We start from the raw sequence: 22936 nt of genomic DNA, 5'->3' as shown, positions 1-22936 counted from the left end.
ACTTTGTCCTGAAGATACTGGAAGCCTTAAGTGAATAAACCCAGTTTTATTTCAGACAAAAAGGAATTAGGAAAATATCCAATCTACTTACAAAACTCACGAAGCAATGCAGGCTCATCCATTTCCTGGCACATTAGACCTCTTTGCACATCGGTCCAAATGACAGCAACAAATTCGAGATGACACGTTAGCAAAAAGGGAACTCCAAGTCAGGATATAAAAATAAAGCTTTCACTAGTTTCTAACCCTCTCTTAGCTCACGACAGATTCAGAGAGCTCGGCAGATTGGCAAACAAACAACCAAAGACATTAACACCTTTGAGTTATGAGAACATATGGCTTATATACATATAGTCAAAGAAGACAAGGACAGGAAAGATTCAAAAGGCAAGGATTGACACTCAGTTCTAGAGTCTTAAAGGGTTTTTTGTTCCAAATCCAGAACATCCTCAGAAATATAAAGCACAGAGTTTAGAATGGATCTGTCGAAGGCAGCATGAATGTTGGACATGCTAGGGCTTTCCAACAACGCTGAAGATATTTAGCATAAATTTTCATGCCAAATAGACAAAAATCATACTTAATGGACCATAATCAGGGTAGATGGCATATTTTATTTGACACAAACAAAAATGAGGCTGTGAAGGTGGAAATGGTTTATAAAACACGAGTAGAACAAAGTGTAAACTGTTTGCAAAACCACTTCTTGCGTGATTTTTTTCCATTCAAATGCAGTGATGAACAAATTACACCAAAATCTGTCGCTAAATTGTTAAACCATGGATTCATGAAAAATTTCCTAAAAACTTAAGGCTCAATAGGTCTCAAGTTCCTAAATCATGTAATCCGTTTCTTTTAACACAAATGTGTTTTTGTACAATTTTTTTTGAGGTTTTATTTTTTTATTTTTGTCCACTGGATTTTTTTTTGTAAATACATAGTTCTGTTTATACATATAAACCTACAGACATAAATACACTTTTACATGCCAATAGTTATCAACCAGTTGCCTTGAAGAAAGGTTTACCAATTAGTCAGTTAAGTAGATAAAAAATAATTTGTGAAAATAATGACTTGGAGAGAGAAAAATAATGTTGTCAAAATTTAGATTGGTTGTTTACAGATTGGTTACACAATGCAGTCCAAAAAGTAGATCTTAAAAGTCGAGATATGCTTGTGAGTTCTACCAAAATATTTCAAGCCAATCCAGATTTTTTTTTCTGTACTACATATACTCCGGACATTTAATAAGGTACCAGTAATTGCTTATAAAAGGGGCAGTAATTTAAAAAAATAGAGCTGTAAAAGCCTGTCCTTCAAAACAGACATCACAAAATAACTAGGTCAAACTCTATTTGGTAATTTCTAAAATGTGGTAATCGTCAATTTACAAAAAAGTTTTTTTAATCATCTTGGAAATAAGAGTCCCATATATATTAAGAGTTTTATAACATGAAAGAAAATGTGATTTATATGATTCAATGTCCATGTAATATTTGTTGGTGAAAAATCTTGTTCATTAAAAGAGGCTATGAGAACATAGAAGTGCAATAAATGGAAAGGATCGAAGGAGTCCTGTTGCAAGACTTTTTTGAGAGTGTAACCATCAAATGTCATCTTTTTTTCTTTCTTGGTATTGAAAAGATAAAACAAATTACAAGAGATGGAAACATTGATTATATGAGGAAAAACAATAGGCTTTTTGCCTCTGGTTAGTTTCCAAAAGGTATGAATGAGGACTTTTTTCTTAAAGTTTCTGTAATGTTGTTTATTTTATGAATCTGTTGTTTTTATAAATGAAAGATGTGACCTTGTTATTTGATGACTCAATTTTTTATGATGTAGAAATGGGTAAAACATGCCAATTTGATGAGGATGTGTTCTGAGAGGGTGACCGTTTCATTTCGATAATTAACCTTTTTACCTATTAGTGTGACGTCTTGAGTGGAGCTTGTAAACTGTTTTTAACTTTCTTCGTGTGAGTAACTCAATGTAGATATTTTAAAATCTACATGCATTGTGTCTGTTGTGTACCCTGAGGAAGGCTATTAATCAGAAACGCGTTTCTTTATTAAAACTATTAAAGTTCCTCTTAACACAAGTGTTGTGGAATTCCCTTTTTGTACCAATGTATCATTAGCTGAACGATCGCCATCATGGTGTATCAAGCTAAATTTTTTTTCATTGTTTGACGTACATCTATCCTTATTTTCAGTTGCGTTAAATTAAATATGCCACCTACTATGGTCCATTGAGAAGATTCATCATCTTTTACAATTAAGATGCACCTACATAAACAATGAAATATGTACAGTCGTCGACTTTGTGAAGGGTAGTAACAGTTCACAGTGAGTGTCGTGTTGGGCACCTTGAACCGCTGACTTCATGCTCCGCATGCATTTGTTGTAGATCTTGTAGACCGTCCTGAGGAAGTAGCTACAGCAGAAGAAATGGACGACCCTGTTAATTAAGATGTGTTGGGAAAGTAGCGTACATTGACGCTCTTGGTGTGCGTGACTTTCAAGGTGCCTTGCCTTTGGCGTAGTCGGCGCCATGAACTACAGGTTGGGCTAAGGCTCTCTCGGTCATGTGACTACACCAAGGCATAGTCAAACTGGCCCCGCTCGAAGCCGTCCTTATGATCGGTCCAAGAGGAAGCGGGCATTCGGCTGTAGGGATCCAGCAATATCCGGAAGCAACGCACCAACAGGAAAATCAAAAACAGCATCAGGAGACCAACGAACGCGAAGGCCGTCCTTTGCTCGGTGTCTCCGCCAAAAGGTGGGCTGCTGGGAACCCCAGCGAACGAAGGCCCCGGCAAAAGCAGCTCATAGTCCAGTGTGGACACATCGCTCATCCTCCAGGGAGGGCGACGGCAGAACTTGCAAGCTGTCTGGAGGGTGGGTTGGACTGAGAGGTTGGCCAGATTGGTACAGTGACCTCGATGTGGACAACCGAGGCCAAAGTCAACCCTCCCGACACTTCTGCCCGCGTGACGGACACTTAAACTGACACAAGTGGAGCAATCCGGGACTTTGCTGCTCAAAACGTCAGGCCTGTTTATTTCAGACCTGTCACATCTGATCTGACCCTCAAGTGGCACGGCGCAAGTCGATGGGACATGACACAACAGGCTGCCACGGTGGATAAAAACAGCAGCGCGTGCAGGGACTCGTCACACTCGCTCTTCGCTGCAGGGTTGGGGCTAATTGGATCCAGATGGGACACGGTATGCAGGTGTTGTGCCCCACGTTGGGCGCCACTTTACACTAAAGCAAAATTTGCACCGACGGCAAGTTTCTCATTTCTGGCTTGTGCAGAAATTTGCAGACAGAAGAATTTCAGGCACCTTATTGGATCAGCAGGGCACTAAATCAACATGCGAATCTCTGCAAGCATTAAATGAGCCGTTTGCAGAGCAAGTTTGATTAGTGAGCTGCTGTCTGTCCATTAGGTTGGTAAATCAGATGATCTGCTCCTTCCTGCTTGCCTCTGAATGTGTTTTCTCACACAGAAACGTCTTGCAAGGTTGGTACTATCGATCCAGTTGGGATCAGATGTAGGCGGACAGCACAGAGTAAAGGAAATGATGCCTTCGCTGTAGTGTTTTTGGCCTCTGGTCTGTTGTACTTCACCCTGTAAACACACAACATACACATATTCAACATTTAATTCAGCCTAGAGGCATGACCATTAACTGTTCCTAGCCAAAACCTCAAAATGAAGCAATATCATATGCTTTTGAGAAGCGTTTTTACTTTAAAAGACTTTCTACTGAATCTTAAAAATAATAATAAAAAAAATTGGAAATACGGAAAAAAAATAAACTAGTCAGAAATAATCAAGGCATGTTTTATATACTATGATAAATACTAATTTATATAATTAGATAATAAAACTTGTAAGTGGACACTTAAAACGAACAAATTATATATTTAATTTTATAAATGCATATTAATCGAAATTAAAAAAATATGTATTTTAAATATTTGAACCAGTTAAATTTATATCCATATAAATAAATGTATGTGTGTTTGTCATGTGTATATTAATATTCGTAATTAATACATGTTCTTTAAAATATTGTACAAAATATTAAGCAAACATTGCAGTAATTATTTTGAATTATCAATGTAAATATAAACGATAACAATATAACCATATAAAAGTGAAATCAGTGTTATTATATTTTTTCTTTATATTTTGAGTTAGTTTTATATTTTACATTTTTATTTTAAAGTTTCAGTAATATTGTTGGGTTTTTGTCATTTTTATAAAACAAGTTTCTAGTGTCTATATAATTTTTATTTCAGTTATTTTAGTAAATCAATTTAAACTAAATGAAAATGAGAAATATTGCCTTGGCAACCAGCTGAAATAAAATGAGTTTTATATATTTTATTTTTATTTTATTTCAAGCAACAACAAAAATATCCTTCTTATGGTTTTAGTTCCAGTTAACTAAAATATCCCCGAGGGAAAGAAGTCAAAGATTTCTCTTCAAAAATGGGATATTTCAGATACATGCTATGCTATAAAAAGTCATTTCCAGAAAAGACAAAGAGGGCAGAGGACATAAAAATCATATATAGCAGGTTTTTCAGGACAGTGTTAATCATGTTAATGATGTGGAGGCTTTAGAAAGTCAGTCATCAAATAGGAGAGTGAATGAGTGTTTCAAAGAATCCAAGCAAAACTCCCATAATTACCCTGACATTCTGCATAATGGTGAAACTGGTTACAAAACGGTGATACCAGAAAAACTGGTTGTTGTAAATGTCGTCTTTATCCATCAGTGAGGCGTTTTAACGAATCATTAGCTGACTGTTGGAGGAAACCAAACAACGATTCAAGAATAATACGAGTTACACTGTCGCTAGTCTGGGATCACGGGATACGAAATGTCAGCAGACGATTATTTTAAAGTTGTGAACAGCGACGGCGTGTTTAAAGCGATCGGACAAAGACGAGGGGAAAGATGGATGGTGGGCACAGAAATCGCTGGCGCTGAATGGACGTGTCTCAGTGTCATGATGGATGAGAAGAAGATGTGAAGATCTGTGTGGCGCACAGACGACGATCTCTCTCTCGGCCACTTCTAGCCTCTTCATCAACAGGACGTAATCAATCAGGACTTCATCAGCGTCTCACAGAACAGAGGCAAACGCTCAGAGAACACGTAATAATGAAGGAATAAATCAAACAAAATACTACTGATAATAAAAATACACTTTAAAAATGAATTAATAAAACACTACTAGTAAAATATGCTATAAATGATATTGCTATTCTTTTTTGTATTTTTATCCACATGATTATTATTATAAAAATGAAATGAATACATAAAATGCTAAAAAATTGTTAATACATTCATGAATGTACACACAAGTATATTTTGAAATTAAGACATAAATTACTGTATTTTAATTCATTCATAATATAACGTGCTGTAATATCATTAGCATTTAATTAATCAATTAATAAATATATAAATACTAAGCATAACTTATATTTCATTATTAGCACTTCATTTCATAATCTTTTTGTCATTATAAATAAATACATAGCACTAATAAACATGCTATAAATTTATTCAACACGCTTTCATTTATTGATTGCATTTTTCATTATTAAACTAAAAAAAACGTTTAAAAAATGCTTTAAATTATAATGCGTTTAAATGTTAATATTTACCAAAATTTATATGGTTATTTTAATAATAATAATCATCATAATATATTAATACTACTAATAAATATATGCGATCATCTTATCTGGGGAGATTCATATGAAATACGAAGAGTCTGAGAGTTTGATGAAGTTCATATTGAGACTTCTGAACCTCGAGAAGAGAAATGTGAGACAAGCTCTCCATGTGACCTTGAGGCCCTGTTGAGATGTTAAAGCGTAACGTTATGTGTGCGTTTTATTTCATACGGCGGTGGATTCAGCATTCGTGCTCGAGCAGATGGTGCCCCAGCAGGTCTCCGAAAATCACAGGTCACAATCAGAGGACATTAAACCATCTCAATGACTTCTCAAAAACAGCGTTCGGTGTGACTGAACTCACTCTGACACGAGCGCTTGATGAATCGCCTGTCAGGACGTCCCAGTGTGTCTCCATGCAAAATCACAGAGAAGGACACTTAACAACATTTATCAGGGCAGCAATGCATCTTTTTTCCAATAACAAGGCCGGTTGCCAGATCCTCAGACTCGGCAACTCAAGCCTGTGCGTGTTTGAGCAAGACTCTTGCTCATCACTTTATTCTGCTGTTCCTCGCGTTCATAATGACTCTCAGTGAATCGGCGACGCGCCTCAGAGCCTCTGGGACGCTCATTTACTGCCGTTAGAGTCCGTGTCGAGGGCGAAGGGGGAAACAAACGGCATTTCATTAACCAGCTCCTCGGGGAGGAAACGCCAGCGTGTTTTTGCTTTCATTTCGGCCTCCGAGGAAAACGACTGAAGCCGATCCCATTATTCACTGACCCACGCTGGAGTCGTGACGCGCCGAACGCACGAATTTGTCATTATTTGTCCCGAAAAGCCTCTCGAAAACAAATTAGAGGCCAAATCGGATGTGAAATGAAGGTGGTTGGCGTCAAACCGAACCGAACCGAGGGCTAAAAGAGAATCTGGTTAAATTCGGGTGTTTATCAAGATAAAGATTTGGAGAAGTGTAAAAATCAAATCAATTTATAAAATTAGGGGAAAATTAAAAATATAATAAAATATAATATAAATTAAGTCAAATAAAAAGGCTAAGAAAGAAAAACATATACAAAAAAAACTGAGCATAAAATATATAATAAAAATGTAAAATAAATGGCTAAATAAAATAAAACAGTGCATAAAAACATAAAAAATGTAAAATGAAAAACAGTTAAGTAAAATAAAAATGCTGAATATAAAACGGAACATAAAAATATAATTTATTACATAAAAATAATATAATAAATAAAATGTAAAAATGAAAAACAAATGACAAATGCAGGGGGTTCCATGAAATCAAACTTTTAGGGGCCGTTTACACGTCAGCGTTTTCAACTAAAAAAGTTACTTTTTAAGTGATCTGGCCGTTCATTTACACGTACATTAGTGGCCTGAAAATGCAAACTTTTGAAAACCGGTTTCAAAGTACAAGTTTTTGAAAACGACATCTCCGTGTAAACTACAAAAACGTGAATCTCTGAAAACGGTGACGTCATGCACATGCGCATTACATTTTTAGACGTTTTTTTTTTTGCTGATTAAAGGGTACAGATGTTCACAGTAAGAAATAAGGGGGGATACGGACATCGGCACAAGGTTATAAGCATCAGGGCTCCAGACTGCAACCATTTTTCCTGCCGGTGCGAGCAAATATTTATGTAGGTCGCACTGGTGCGACCACAATGTTGCCGAGCAGCGAATGCAAACAAAATGAAAGCGGAACGAAAATCCGCTACTCACTTCACGGACCGTTTATTAGTTCGGACCAATAATAGAGAGTGCAGCGGCCCGAACTCGCTAGTCGCGGGCCGATCTCGATCACGCGACACTGTTACTAGGAGATCCAGACTTCGAGAGTTCTGTTATAAACCATAGACATCAAATCAAACAGCGCTGACGTGGAAACCAGGAGAAACACTAATGCTGCTTTCACACTTCAGGGGCTTAATGCTCAATTACGATTTTTTGAAAAAATTCTAAAAAAAGTTCACATTTTGAAAAAAAGTTCACATTTCCAATTAAATGCGACCTTTTGTGATCTCATGTGTGAACGTGAAATGACCCAGAAGTGACCCGCATGCGCAGAAGAGTTCTCAACGGTCATAGTTGTTGTTTATCTTCTCATTCCCGCCTACTTCAACGCAGAATTATGACGTTTGTCGCATATCAATGACGTGCGGGTCGGATACATGTGACCTGGCTGTTCAGATTGAAGTCACATCAAAAGATCGGATACATATCGGATTTGGACCACATACCCAAGTTGCCTGGGTCGCATTTGAAAAGATCGGATCTGTGTCGTTCAGATTGTCATGAAAAGATCAGATACAGGTCGCATAGGGGCAAAAAAAAAAAATCGGAATTGGGTCGTTTCAGCCTGCAGTGTGAACGTAGCCTTATAGAAGGCTTTCAGTTCACAAATCAGCAACATTCACCATGGATTTATGCTAATGTAGTAACTCTAAACATAACTATGGTATTGTGACAGAAATAGTCAACCGCTTACAAGTACTACACATCTTTTTCCAGCACTTCAACACTATAATATCATATATAAATGTTATTTTTAATGTGATGACCAACACATTTTTTGTTCATCCTTCAAAGACTGTCCTAAAAACTAAAAATGTTAAGATGTAGGAAAACACTAAAAATGTTAAGATGTAGGAAAACACTCATTTAAAAATAAATTACCATTGTAAACAGTACGATGCTCATTGGCTATTTTCACACCCTAATATGAATTGTTTTCACTCGTTTTGCTTTTTTAATTAATATTAAGACATTATAAATGATAATAATTAAAGTTAATTTCATCTACACCCTAAATTAAGCGTATAGCTTTATAGTTGGCCCCAGTGCCGCCAGATCTGTGTTGTAGAGCTCAGTGTCCCTCAGATGTTAATCTGGAGCCCTGTGAACTTAAAATAAAACTGCACATTGTAATATCTGTACGTTAAGTCTATTATTAAAGAATATGTTAGTATTAGTTATTTTGGGGGAAGTTTGAATAATTGCATTGCAAGCTGATTTAAGGTGTGCCCTCTACATTTTCTGCTTGTGCTCCTAAAATAATTTTCAGTCAGGGGCTACAGCGCTCCTAGTAAAGAAAGTTAGTCTGGAGCCCTGAGCATTACACAAATCAACACTATAATATTGTCATGAAAAATGAAAGGTTCCTTACAACAGACTCAAGGATGATGCATGTTTTCAAAGCCTTTGAGTTCAAAGGATCCCATTTTACTTCCTTTGACTTAAAGTAAAATGGGACTTTAATCACAATTTTAGAATATTCTCCTCTGATATAAAGTGAATGTTCCTGGCTTTGTGAAGATGAAATTTCCCCAGAAGACAGTAATACAGGATAATCAAGATTAACATCCTTAGAATAAAAATCGGACATAAAACATTTATGTCTATAGACACTATAACGAGGATCGTTTTGAACGTTTTCCGTCTTGAGCACATCCTTGTCGTATAAACGCTTCCTTACTGAGGGCTGAATGAGATTTTGCTGAAATTCTCCAACCAAGTGTGCGTTTATCAAGATAAAACGGGTCTGTAAAGAAAAAGCCATGTGCAGGTCTCAGGAAAATGCCTCGAAACAGGCCGAGAGCTGATGCCATCCATCACAGCCCGTACTAGTGACTTTCTTTGATTTCTCCTTTTATATTTCGGTTTGTCCGTGTTCATTCATCAATAACGGATCGCTATCGCCGCATCGGCAGGATTGTGGGAAACGTCCAGGTCACCTTGAGCTCGGGACAAACTCAGCGAGTGTCATGTGTGATGGAAAACCGTACTGTACAGCTCAAGCATCAAGATGTGTCCCTGATAATACTATACAATGTAACATAATTAAATGTATATAAAAGGAACAAATTTATAATAAAATGTAAAAGAAAAATATCAAAATAGTGTAATGTTAAATGTAATTCAATTTTAAAAATGTTTAAGTAAATGTAAAAAATAGCAAATCATAAAAAACTATGTAAAAATAACAAATAATATAAATTAAAATAATATAAAAAAGCAAAATGAAGTTTACATAATGTAAAAATGTAATAAAAATATATAATTTATAATATAAAAAACAATATAGTAAAATGTAATAAAAATATTTATAATATAACAAACAATATAATAAAATGTAAAAACTAAAATTAAACATCAATAAAAGAACAAATGTATAGCAAAATGTAAAGATAAAAGAAATACATGTAATAAATTACAAATGTAAAAAATGCAAAATAATAACATTTACATAATGGAAAAATGTAATAAAATAAAAATATATAATATAATCAACATAATATAATAAAATGTAAAAATAAAATAAAAATGCTAAATAAAAAAACTACATATAAAATAAATATATAATAAAATGTGAAATAAAATAAATATATAATAAAAGTCTAGTAAATAATAATTTATTTGTAATATAATATCAGAAATACAGTTTAACAAAAATAAAAGTAATATGATATATTTTCTTTTATCATATTTATTAGATAGGCCTAAGTCTCAATCTGATCATATTAAATATAATAAAGAGAAGTCCTATTTTATTTTCTATAGGTAATGCAACAAACAACTCGACTTGTGACACAGTTTGAGACATTGTTGAGACCAGAGGATCTTTTTCTCTTTTCCCATCTAATCTCATCACTGTTCGAGAGAAACAACTGGGATATTGAAGCGATCTCACTTTATTATTTATATTTTCTATAAGGATATTGCAGGGAAGACATTCTGAGATCATTTCTGACGGCAAACATCGTTGACGTGGCAAATCGAACGCAGTTTGAGACACTGAAACAGAAGAACATGTTCAGCGAAGCTCGAGTTGATCTCCATCTAACCCTAATACGGTCTATGAAAGACAACAGACTTATTAAAAAGAGATTATGAGTTGTGATTGTTCTCCCTGTGGCTGTACACGTACACCGGGAACGCTTCCAAACTGTCCTACAATGGGTTTATTTCAGTTCACAGACATCATCTCTAGAAAATCCTCCTCTTGACAGCAGGAGACAGAAATCTCACCCCACGCGTTTGCTGAGTGGGCAAGAAGAAAAGAAGACATGAAGACGCCTCAAACTGCTGACCTTCCAGAAACACCCTGACAGGAGGGAAAGAAACTAGTTTGATATTCATGCGTCCGCTCGGGTGTGAGACGCCTTGAGAAACACGGCTCGCAGGATAAAGAAAACGTCCATTAGTGTGCACACATGACATGTCATGTTTAGCAGTCTCATATACGTCTACATCCTACACATGTGTGTCCAGCACGGCTGATTAGACAACAGTTTGAGACAACGTTGAGATCTTTGTTTCGGTTTATATTTAAGGAAATGTTAAATATAAGTAGTTATGAATAACATTTAAATAAAAATAATGTCAAATATATATTAAAAAATATATAATAATCTCAATAAACAATCTTAAAAATGTAAAATAAATAGTTTATAATATCTGAAATATGATCAAATGATTTAAAAGTAATGTAAAATAATATATAAACTAGAACGTAAATATATTGTAAAAAAAACATGTATATATAAACATTTTTTAAATAGAAATGCTCGTTATAAAAATACATAAAGAATGCAAAAATCTAATCAAATGTAAAGAAAATATAATTTGTAAGTATATAAAATATAACGGAAATAAATTAATATAAAAATACTTTTTTAAAAGCAAAAAAATGAAAATTATAAATGCAAATAAAAAATGTACATTTTTTATAAGAATGTAAAGAAAATATAATTTGTAACAAAATTATTTTAAAAAGATGTATAAAATAGAACTTAAATAATGTAATAAAACGTAACATTTATAATATATTAGAAATAATAAAAGATGTAAAATACCGAACATGATATAAAAATAACACTTTTTAATATATCTTTAAAAATTTGATTATTTTTTAAATTATATTACAAATAATATTTTCTATGCATGTCAGCTTTCACAGTCTCATGCGTCTCCATACGATGCGTGTGTCCAGCGCGAACGATGTCTTTTTAGACAAGGTTATTAACGTTGACAAAAAAGCAGAGCTCTCCACGGTATCGCTGAAGAATTATTACCGTAATTCAACAATAGCAGCGTGATTCTGAGCCGCTGCGCTGCATAATGAGACGGATACTTTAGACCCAGCTGGTTGTCTGTGAAAACGGCCATGCAATTTTCCCTTAAGTGCCCGTGTCACCAATATCTGTCAGAACCGGGACCTCTATACAGACGGCCCGCTGCTGATGGGAACGACTGTAAGAGCTTCGCTCCTCAGTGTCAAACACACACGTCTCTCCTGCTGCCGAGACAAGCACAAATATAGACAAGCTCCACATGATAACTGCTCATTTAAATGAAATGGGGGGAATGGCTTTGAACTTCTTTGCCTGTTCAAAACAAGAATAGAGGAAAAGAATCGTTGCACCACCCTTTTATATATATATATATATATATATATATATATATATATATGGGCTGTGCAATGATTAATCGCATCCAAAATAAAAGTTTGATAACATAATATACGTGTGTACTGTGTATACAGTGTTGGGAAAGTTCACTTTCTACATGAACTAGTTCAAAGTTCAGTTCACAAATTTTAAAATGAACTAGTTCAGTTCATAGTTCATACTTCACAATTTTGAACTAAGTTCACGGTTCCAAAAAATGAACTAGTTCATAGTTCTTTTTTTCCCATATGTTGCTGCGAGCTATTTTTTTTTTTTAATTGCCACAACTAGGGATGCTAACCGATGACAGTTTGACCGATGGTTGACCGTCTCAACGTTAACCGATCAAAGATGTCGGTAGTCGGTTAAAAAAAAAATCTCTAAATTAGGCTATTATAGACAGTGGACTAAACGCTACTACAGTTAGCCATCTTATTCGAAGATATTTTTGTGTGAAGTGAACAAATTTTTGTTTTAAAAAACTTTCATAACTCGCCTGTTTGTACTTAATAAACCAATAAAAACATTTGGCGCGAGGTCACAGCGTTTGGGTTCGCGCGCTCACAAGGTTTGCGAAAAGTAAAGCCTACAGGCTAAAACACTCGAGATGAGAGCCAGGGCAGACGACAGGATGAAGCGTGCAAAGAAACGTAGTGTGTGGGACCATTTCACCAAAAAGAATGACACAGTAAGTTGGAACTTGTGTGATAAAGTGCTTAAATACAGTAGTAATACATTACATCTACATTTCAGTGGTAACAGATAAGGTGATGATGATCATCGTCTTTCTTTATTATTGTTAGCACTAACGTTACCTCAAACTAATCGAGTCTCTTCGGAGCTGTCATTTTCTTAAATGAGACGCTGCAATGTTTCAAATGAGCTTCTAACGCTAGACTAACAACTTTATTTTCAACGCGATCACCTTGTACCCAAACCATTTCGAAACTAAGGAGCCATTTGTCCTCCGATTACATACAAGCTCCTCGGCCCAGCGTTTGCGGGACTCATGTTTCGCGCTGTAGGGGATTTAAAAAAAGTGACGTGAGTGGAAGCGCGGCGCCGGGGCAGTGTGTGTGTGTGTGAGCAGGAGGCAGAGAGAGATGCGACAGAGTTGCGAAATTGCAGGCGCTGCTCGAAATTGCTGTTATTTCAAATAGCGTGGCATATTTTAAACTAATCGGTTAACCGGTTTCAACCGGCTAATGAGGCTCGGTGGTCGGTCAAGAAATTTTTTAGTTTTCGCCATCCCTAGCCACAACCCATATACAACCATAGACAGCGGTTATTTTATCGGCGGGCAAAGTTTGCACAGAAATGTAAGATTTTTCCCGTCCTCACCGACCTGGTCTTAAAACTGATCATACGATACGACGCCTCCTCGCTGCTTTGTCGACTACATGCTGCTTTTTGTTTTGATGACGCATGCGGCGGCCTCGGTGCGACACTGGTGGCTTGTCTTGCCAGATTGGGTGTTTTTTCGCTACATATTAAGGCCTGTTTACGTGTGTTTTATCCAGGTTTTCGCATGGAAGACTCTATAGAAATCGGGCACCCTATTGAACGAAGTTAAACTGAGAGAGCGTGCGCTCACAGACACCAGAATGAACGCGTTCACAATAACGTTCATCAGGCAGTAATACAGTACGTTCAGTTCACGTTCGCACAAAATATGAACGAGTTCATGAACTATCGTTCAATGAACGCGTTCAGGCACAACACTGCTATAATTATTTTGCATACATAAATACATACACATGAATTAAGAAATATTTGCATGTATATACATTTATATATAATTATAATATAAATATTTTATATATAAATCAATTTTTTTCTTAAATATACACAAACTTGTGTATTTATTTAAATAGGCCTATACAAAATAATTAAACAGTACACACACATATATTATGTAAACACAAACTTTTATTTTGGATGCGATTAGTCACGAATAATCGTTGCCCAGCACTAATTAATATATATATATATATATATATATATATATATATATATATAATACGCACACATATATATATCTATATATATTTCAGGGATGGCCATTTTTAAAAAATATTGTATATAATATTTGTTTATTTAAATGTCGTTTAACTAGAACTTAAACCTTATTTAAGTTTTTGTCACCATTTCTGACATTCAGCTTCATTAGGCAATATACACAACAAGCTTACTATACATCTTAAGGTTTTCTTTTAGTTGAAAACATTTAACGTGTGGACAAAAAATATAAAGAACAAAAGCATTTAAGCTCAAGAAGCACGAACGAAAAAAAAAATGCTAATAAAGTAAACTGCGCAGTTATCGTACAGAACGTACACGCACTCGAGTCAGCATTATCGTGCTTATATTGCTTCACGTTCATGTTGAGAAAAACAATAACATCCATGTGCTCGAGTGAGAAAACGTGCCGCGCTGACAGACGTTGCAGAGACAGTGTGCAAAGTGAAGTTACTAACAGCACTTTGCGTTTTCTGTTCTTAAACCGGTCTACCTCAACGAAACTTAAAGTATATATCTCAAAATCATATTGCTACGAGAAGATCTCTCAGATCACGATCCCCTTGGGCTAGAGCTGCACTGACCTTCAGTCGTGAAGCAGTGATGGACAGCTGCTTCCTCGGTCGACTGCTGTTTGGATTTCATGATTTCTCATTGTGGTGGTGATATGATAACTCAGTTTCATTAATAATTGATTAGATGAAAATGATATTACAAAATAGAATTACTTAATTATTCCAAACTTTGAGAGGCAGACGACGTCATTATGTGATCAAAATACAATCCACTTGTTAAACACGCTCCACAGCGCCACCCAGTGCATTTAATTACAGATTTAAAGAAAAAAAATAAAATTCAAATAGCATTTTATTTTTCGAATGTTCGTTTGAATGTTATATTGAATATTGAATTTGAATATTCGTGCACATCCCTAATAAATATATATATATATATATATATATATATTGAAAAGAAAGGCGTGACTAAATCATTATTTCAATTGATTAGTTCAAAGCACTGATTCATTCAGCAAAGAAACAGTGGCTGCCTTTATGAATACGAGTCAGTGAATCTATCACTCAACCGATTCGTTCAAACAAGTATTTTTTAAAAATTAAACAAATGAGCGAGTCATTGAATCGTACTCTCAATATTTGTGGGTCTTTCTATCTCAAAAATATCCATGTTTAAACTTAATTCTGTGAAAATACTGACATTATGATAAAAATATTGCATGAGTATCGTGAAGTAAAACTTAGTAAGGACTGCTGGATCTAGATCAGTCTACATCGGTAAGCGTTAGGCGGGATGACAGAGGAGGTTGATGTCAGCACTCCTGACGTCTTTAATTCACATCCCAAATCAAAGCATGAATTATTGAGCCGCAGGAGTGGATGATGGACAGATGAAATGGCAGTGATGGACAGCGCCGGGCCTTAGTGGACCTGGACAAATGGGCGAGGACGACTTTGACCACATCACTACATAAACTTAAATTTACAGTAAATACTACTAATAAAACTACACAGAAAAAGTTAATAAAAAGTAGTTTTATAAGTACTTTAATAAAAAAAAGATGTGCACCACAAAATAATGGCAAGGAAATCATTTTGTTTCATGAATAAATACTTTTTTTAAATTGGGTATTTTTAGTAAATCAAAAAAATACTACACAATCAGTATGGTGTGATTCACACACACAAAAAAATTATTTACACTGGTTCTTTTAGTGAAATTAATCAAAAGCATACAGTGGAACGAGCACGGTATCATTTACAAACAAAAGACTCATTTAAACCACTTATTTTCAGAGAATCAAAACAGTGTAGTAAAGATTCACACAAAATGAGTCATTTAAACCGATTATTCAAAGTGAATCAAAACCGTGTAGTAAAGATTCACACAAAATGAGTCATTTAAACCACTTATTTTCAGAGAATCAAAAACATACAGTGCAACCAGTGTTCAATTGAAAAATTACTTTGAGCCAGCCCTTAAAATGACACATTCAAAAACAAATCACAAGCTCAAATTATTATAATTGTAATAATTGAACAAGTTGCTATAAAAACTGTTTAACAAAAAATTACATTTAAAAGTATTACTTCACTTGGTATCCAACATGCAGTTTTTGGTTGTGTTATTTATTATACCTGTTAAATAAATAGAAAAGGAACTTCAAAGTTTGGTTTCCAATGTTAAAATGTTTATTTTTGTAATGCATCTTGTCTAATACAGTATAAGCAACAGCTTTTAAATGGACATGCAAGTTCAATAAATGGTCAAATGAATTAGAGCCGAATCAAATTCAAACAGAATTAATAGAATCAGGAAATCCAGTCTATCTCGTCAAGTTCTTTCCAGCAGGGTCAAAGGTCACAGGGCTGATTGTGAGAAGATTGGCAAATGCAAACAGAGTTGCCTGAGGTGAGCTGACAAACAAGTGCGCGCAACTGAATACTGAACAGCACTCGCTCCGCGGGGAGAGACATGCTGCGTCACGCCAAAACTCAGCAAATATGAGATGAAAAGTGTGTGACGCCGTCGGGAGGGCAAGATGGAGACGCCTGAGGAGATAAAGCGATTCCAGGCAAATCTTGACAATGGGAGATCCCAGCGCAGATGTACAAGAGCACAGCTATTAAGAGCGGATTATTAAAATCACCACAGATGGAAAAGAAAACGCTGATTCCAGGCAAACGCAACAATCACATTGCCAGCGCCCTGAAAGCTCAAATTCATCTTTCAACGGAGTCAAAAAAAGCTGGAGAAAGAGGCGGCAGCGCTAGTGGCAAAGAACAGGACAAGGTTAAAACTAATATCCAGCTTTTCCAAATCCTTTTGCCTCATGAATATATTGCGAACTAAACAAATCTAAAGAAGAAAACGTCTGGTCGAACATATACAGGACTGACTTTAATACCATTATAATACTGTTTTGCCATGCTATGAAAACATTATTTCTGAACGTTCTGAATAAAATTGTTTATCAATGTATACATTTTTTATAACATTTTTCCCTGTAAGAACGTTCAAAACATCCAGTTTTTATGAAACAGCTTCACAAACAGTTTTCAACCACACAGTATTGTTATATTTGTGTTGCAAAAATTCATATTAACAAAGAAGAACTGGGATAAAAGTTTATAGTTCAGATATAAACACTGATGTCCACTATAGCGATCAAAATAGTGTAAATCACCTTTTGAAAGCAACTTGGCACTTCAAATAATGATTGTATCAATTACATCATTACACCAGTAGGTGGCGACAAGTTACTGTTAAAACGATGAATTTATCATTGAATCATTCAAGAGACTCGTTCAAAAAAACTAATTCATTCAGTAATGAAACAAAGTATTTATGAGCAAGTCATTGAAACCAATTTCTTAAAAGTACTCCTGTGGTGAAAATTAAGCTTTTAAATGTTGTTTCTATGACTATGTAGTGTTTTTAATACGCTTTAAGACAAACCATGTGTAAATTCATAAGTCGACAGCATTGCTGAGTATTTTCTCTTTAAAACTGCTGTGAACCAAAGACAGTCTCAAAAACACGGTTTGAAATCGCTGGTGTTTCTGACGTCACAAAACTACCTTGTAACCAATCAGATCAACGTGTGATCGTCAACGAGTGGATCTCTGCGCTGAGTGAGTGGAGGCGGGGCTCATTTGCATATTCATAGTACCACGCATACTAAAAGAGGCAAAGGTGTCGAGTTACATTCAAGCTATTTTAAGGTATGAAGACATTTTTTCAAGGAAAAGATATTTAAATATATGTCATATTGGTGATCAAAGATGAGTTTTAAGAGATAAAATTATTGACTACAGGGGGACTTTAAATAATTCATCCATATATAGTAAACATTCTAAATAGACTGTAGCAATTATCATTTTGTCAGAACCTCTAGTAAATTAGATGTAATTTTGTTTAGCCTAGTTGTAATAGTTCTGAAACCAAAAGAAAAACATGATTCTAAAATTATGCAGAATCATACAGCTCTAAATTTTGCGAACATCATGGGATTGATGCTTTTGAATGTTATCTGAACATTCTGAAACAAGTAGAAGCATTTGAAAAATGTTAGACGAATATCCAAATAAAAAGTTGCAAAAATAGATAAATGAACGTATAAATAATATTGAGAACATTATTAAAGACCAGATAACTTTAAGCTAATATTCTATTAACATTACAGGAAGAACGTTTGTTCATAACTCTGAGAGAACGTTCTGAGAACGCTACATTAACTGGGTAGTTTGCTTCCTAATCTAGTCTTTAATAAGCCTTCCTGCCATTGGAAGAATAGCCGTTTGTTCCTCTTTTGTAAGTTGCTTTGGATAAAAAGCATCTGCTAAATGCATAAATGTAAATTATAACCTAAACAAACTAATCAATCCCAGTCTTGTGTGGATTATCAAACGCTTTCGGAGTAGGTGGTGATACATGTCTTCTCCTGAACTCTGCAAACCACTGCCAGCTGTAATACGCAAATGGAAATGTGAATATAAGTGCATTAACTAATGAAAAAGTATTAAAATGTGATTAAACTCATATCGCTCATCTGATCAGGCCTAAAGATGTGGATTATCATTCGGCTACACCTCATCAGTCACATCAAGCTAATTTTCGAGTGTAATTGCCTGACGCTGTAATTAATTTTGACTGAAGCGTGTACTATTTTTGCACCGAAAACCTCATGAATTGGTTCTGCCGTGTACTTGCTGACTAAGATTAATAACGCTGAACTTTACAGCAATGCTTTATGAATATGGGAGAGGGACCTAATTGAATAGAAGCAGATCAGCAGCAAAAGTTTCCCAATGAGAAAAATGATCCTAGATCAGAGTGAGATGTGTTCTGTGCCATAATATCTCCATTATATCAACTAGCCTTATGTTATATAGTCCTATTTAATTAAAAGCAGATTAATGCATTATTTTAGAGGACTTTTTATACTTGGTTCCAAGTCATACTGTATAATTCATTAATTGAATTCTTTAGGTTTGATATAGAGCTACATGTAGGCTGAATTTCATAACATACTGATTAAATCTCAAGGTTTCTAATATATAATCATAATGTGTATGGCGTGAGAAAATGGTAAATTTTTGATGAAGTGCACTATCAAATGTAGAAATGTGCCATTAAATGTGTCTTTAAAATGTAGACATAGCCTACCCTGAAATGAGAGATTACCTTGATTTAATTATTGAAAATAACATATGTATTAATGCAAAAATATGATCATGGATATTATCAACTGAATGAAAAAAGTGCTTATAGTGTATATTTATATACCATGGTACTCCAAAGTCGGGAAAAAAATACTATGGTAGGCTAATGCTATAATAAAAGATATGGGATGGTAACATGTGCCCATGGCAATTTTATATTTAACATGGTACTAACGGCATTCATGTGCAACAAAAAACAAGGTAATATATGGTACATGCACAAAAACACACATAAAGTGGTAACGTTACTTCAAAGATAAAATGGTAACTATAGTAAATGTCCAACAAACATGATACTTTTTACTACTTTACTATCAAAACATCGCTATATCGACAAGCTTTACGCAAATACATCCAGCAATCTCGACTGCCTGTTTAAATGAAATTTTTAGACTCTATATGACCGAATAAATTAAAGTTTCTCATATTTCTTCTGAGGTATGTAGTTCGTATTCTGCAGTAAAATAACTGATATTTCATCTTTACTCACATATATGCCGTTCAAAACGCTTTACACATCTAAATCCCCCTCAGATAGTTATTATTACAGATTAAAATGACACAAAATGTAAAAACTCACCTGTATGTTGTTAAATCTAATCTGTGAGGAGAAGCGCCTCAACTGCGTCTGGCGCGAAAACTGCGCGTTCACGCTGCCGCTCTAACAGATAGCGCGCGTGCAGGCGCGCGACCTGCTCTTAAAGAACCCGCACGCACCACAGAAACCAATCACAGAGGAAAAGAGGGATTTCTTTCATTATCATTTATATACAGAGATTGACTTGTATCTTGCAGGTTGAATGTGGTACTATTTTATAACACCTAATCATTTATAAATCATGAACAAATAGAATGATTAACAAGGACAATTCGATTTTTTTAGTTTTTTAAATAATTAATAAAATAATCTGATTATTAGAAAAAATATATAATTATACAGATTAATACAATAATCGGAATAAATAAATATATTTAATATTTTATAGGCCTATATAAATGACAAATATTAATGTAACATAAACACAACATATTATAGAGAGATGTAGCAGCTTATATAGAGAAATGTAATATTTTAAATATTTAATACATTTTAATTTTTGTTTTTTTCTGGTATTGTGACGCAGTTTCTGGGTTTCAACCACAAATATAATGTTATTTCGACATCAAAACAAAACAAAATCTATTAACTAAACATGAATTTATTTAAAGAGTCACCAGCATCAGGGGTTCATGTGAAGTGTCATAAAAATTATGTTTTGATGCTCAGAAATAACAACATAACATGTCCCTCTGTGATCAGTGTGGCCCCCCCATCTGTTCATGACAGCATCGGCCATCTGTTGCCAACAATAAACCACATCCGCCCAATTACATAACATGGATCTTTCCCACATGACTAAATTTAAACAAATACGATGCAAACAAAACATAATATGTCAAACAAACTAGGTTAGGAAAAAAGCATGTAAATTCATAGCATTTTAGGGCTGTGAAATGATAAATTCCAATTAATCGCATCCAAAATAAAGGTTTGTGTTTACATAATAAATGTGTGTGTACTGTGTAAAATTATTTTGTATATATAAATACAAACACATGCTTGTATATATTTGAGAAAAAATGTTATTTATGTAGGCCTATAAAATATTTATATTTATATATAATATAAATTATATATAAATCTATACACAGTATATACATGCAAATATTTCTTATATATGTGTGTGTTTTTATATATATTAAATAACTATAGTAGACGCACGTTTATTATGTAAACACACACTTTTATTTTGATATGCGATTAATCGGGGTTAATCGTTTAACAGTCCTATTTTAGGTTATTTCTGAGAAAAGTTGTAAATATTTGAAATCACCTAAACAAACACACACCTATCTTGATAGCTCTGTCCCCAAATTCACAAACATGCTATGCAACACAGGCCCCTCCCCCTTCATGAGTGGACACGCCCCTTACTGCTGATTGGCTACAAGTGTGTTTTCGTGCTGGATGCAAACAACTTTTAACAGCGTTTCTCAGAAATCTCTCACTGCACCTTTAAAAAAATCTCTTTTTCTGGAAAGATTCCATGGATTTTAAAGGTTCTTCATCATCAATCCCAATAAATAACCTTTATTTTTAAGAGAGTATGTTGTATTTTCCTCAGGTTTCCAGTCTGACCGAAGGCCCTTTGAATCTATAGGTCTTAACCTTCCAGAACACAGCGACTCATCCAACCGAAGGTGTCGACTCGGCCATCTGTGCTACAACACACCCTGCCAGCCCTGACTTGTGCCAAGCACGTGGACCCTGGCTCTCCCGTGGGTCACCGAGTCCGCAGACAGCGCGGTTTGACTCAGAAACCCTCACTGAAACAATCTATAATGAGGTGTATTGGCAAGCTCGCGACTAATCTCCTTAAATCACCTCGTCAGTTTGTCTTGTCATTAATTTTTCTCTGATACGGTTAAAAAACACAAATGACTCGAGCGCTAATTAACAGTTTCTCATATATCTTCCAAACCTGTCTTGTAGGTTGATATACTGTGTGTGTTGTCAGAATGTTGTCAGGAGAGATCAGAATGTTCTTCATTGAAAGTTGCTGACAAGCCAGCTAGGAATTGATTTATTATGCATATGATTTAAAATTTAATTTCTGCTGGGTCAAAGTCCAACTAAAAAAACTTTTCAGACATGTACAAAGACAATTCGATGGTGTTTTGCACATCCACCACAATAGCACTAAATTACACTTTCACTTGCAATAATTGGCCCTATGTCAGAAAAAAACAGGACATAGGCTTATCGGCTTTTATACCCATATAGTGCACTACCATTATCAAGTGCAGTCATTAAATCCCATAATGCACCTCAATAACAGTTTGCATGCACTGTGCAAATGGCGTTAACAGCATTTCCGTCTGAATTTGCTCACTTGTTTTTATTCACCCATTCATTGGCTGTGTTTGAAATCGCCCAGAGCTCTTTTTAAGGGGACAGCCATTTGTAGTGGTGTCCGAAATCCATAGCGGACATTATCGAGTGCACCCTTCACCTGTATTTTGGACTATACAATTGTGGATTACCCTAATAAAGCAGCGTTTAAATCTTCAACAGATCTGGCAACCCTGTCCTGTATTGTGTTTTGGCTAATAATCCATTAGGATTTTAAAGTCCCCATGTTGTCAATAATTGTATCCCTTAAAACTCATCTTTGATCACTAAAATTACATATTTTAAAGTTTTTCCTTGAAAAAAATGTCTTCATGCTTTAAAATAGCTTGAATGTAACCTCATTTAATATACGCGGTTCTATGAATATGCAAATGAACCCCGCCTCCACTCACTCACACTAGCTCAGAGATCCACTTGTTGATCACACGTTGATCTGATTGGTTACAAGGTAGTTTGTGACGTCAGAAACAATTCTTATTTTTGCATCCTCGTTTCCTTTCCTCTTGTCTCAGCTCCAGTCCTGTAGGATGCGAAGGAAGGCTGC

The 22936-nt window shown here is 35.0% G+C and overlaps 1 protein-coding gene across 2 annotated transcripts; it reads right to left on the bottom strand.

The window, feature by feature from the left end:
* Positions 1-31: 31 nt before the first annotated feature.
* LOC143735770 (cortexin-1-like) lies at positions 32-20152 on the bottom strand. Of its 2 annotated transcripts, XR_013203295.1 has the most exons (3): positions 20020-20152; positions 2535-3636; positions 32-2436 (listed from the first exon to the last, which is right to left on the bottom strand). XR_013203295.1 is itself a non-coding variant. In XM_077226013.1 (2 exons), exon 2 carries the CDS (start codon positions 2855-2857, stop codon positions 2594-2596), a length of 264 nt encoding a protein of 87 aa, XP_077082128.1. In that variant the 5' UTR covers positions 2858-3636; positions 20020-20152; the 3' UTR covers positions 32-2593. The 2 variants fall into 2 exon arrangements, 1 of the variants encoding a protein (XP_077082128.1); XM_077226013.1 differs by having other exon boundaries at positions 32-3636.
* Between the last annotated feature and the right edge of the window lie 2784 nt (positions 20153-22936).

The sequence above is a fragment of the Siphateles boraxobius genome, unplaced genomic scaffold, assembly GCF_051911475.1.
Source record: "Siphateles boraxobius isolate OS27281-9 unplaced genomic scaffold, OSU_SipBor_1 13, whole genome shotgun sequence".
Lineage (NCBI taxonomy): Eukaryota > Metazoa > Chordata > Actinopteri > Cypriniformes > Leuciscidae > Siphateles > Siphateles boraxobius.
Note: the sequence above shows the minus strand (reverse complement) of the source record. Positions and strands in the feature narration are given on the sequence as shown.

What these genes read in the sequence shown, in the direction of transcription:
- LOC143735770 (XM_077226013.1), bottom strand. Translation starts at nt 2,857, where the DNA reads ATGAGCGATGTGTCCACACTGGACTATGAGCTGCTTTTGCCGGGGCCT.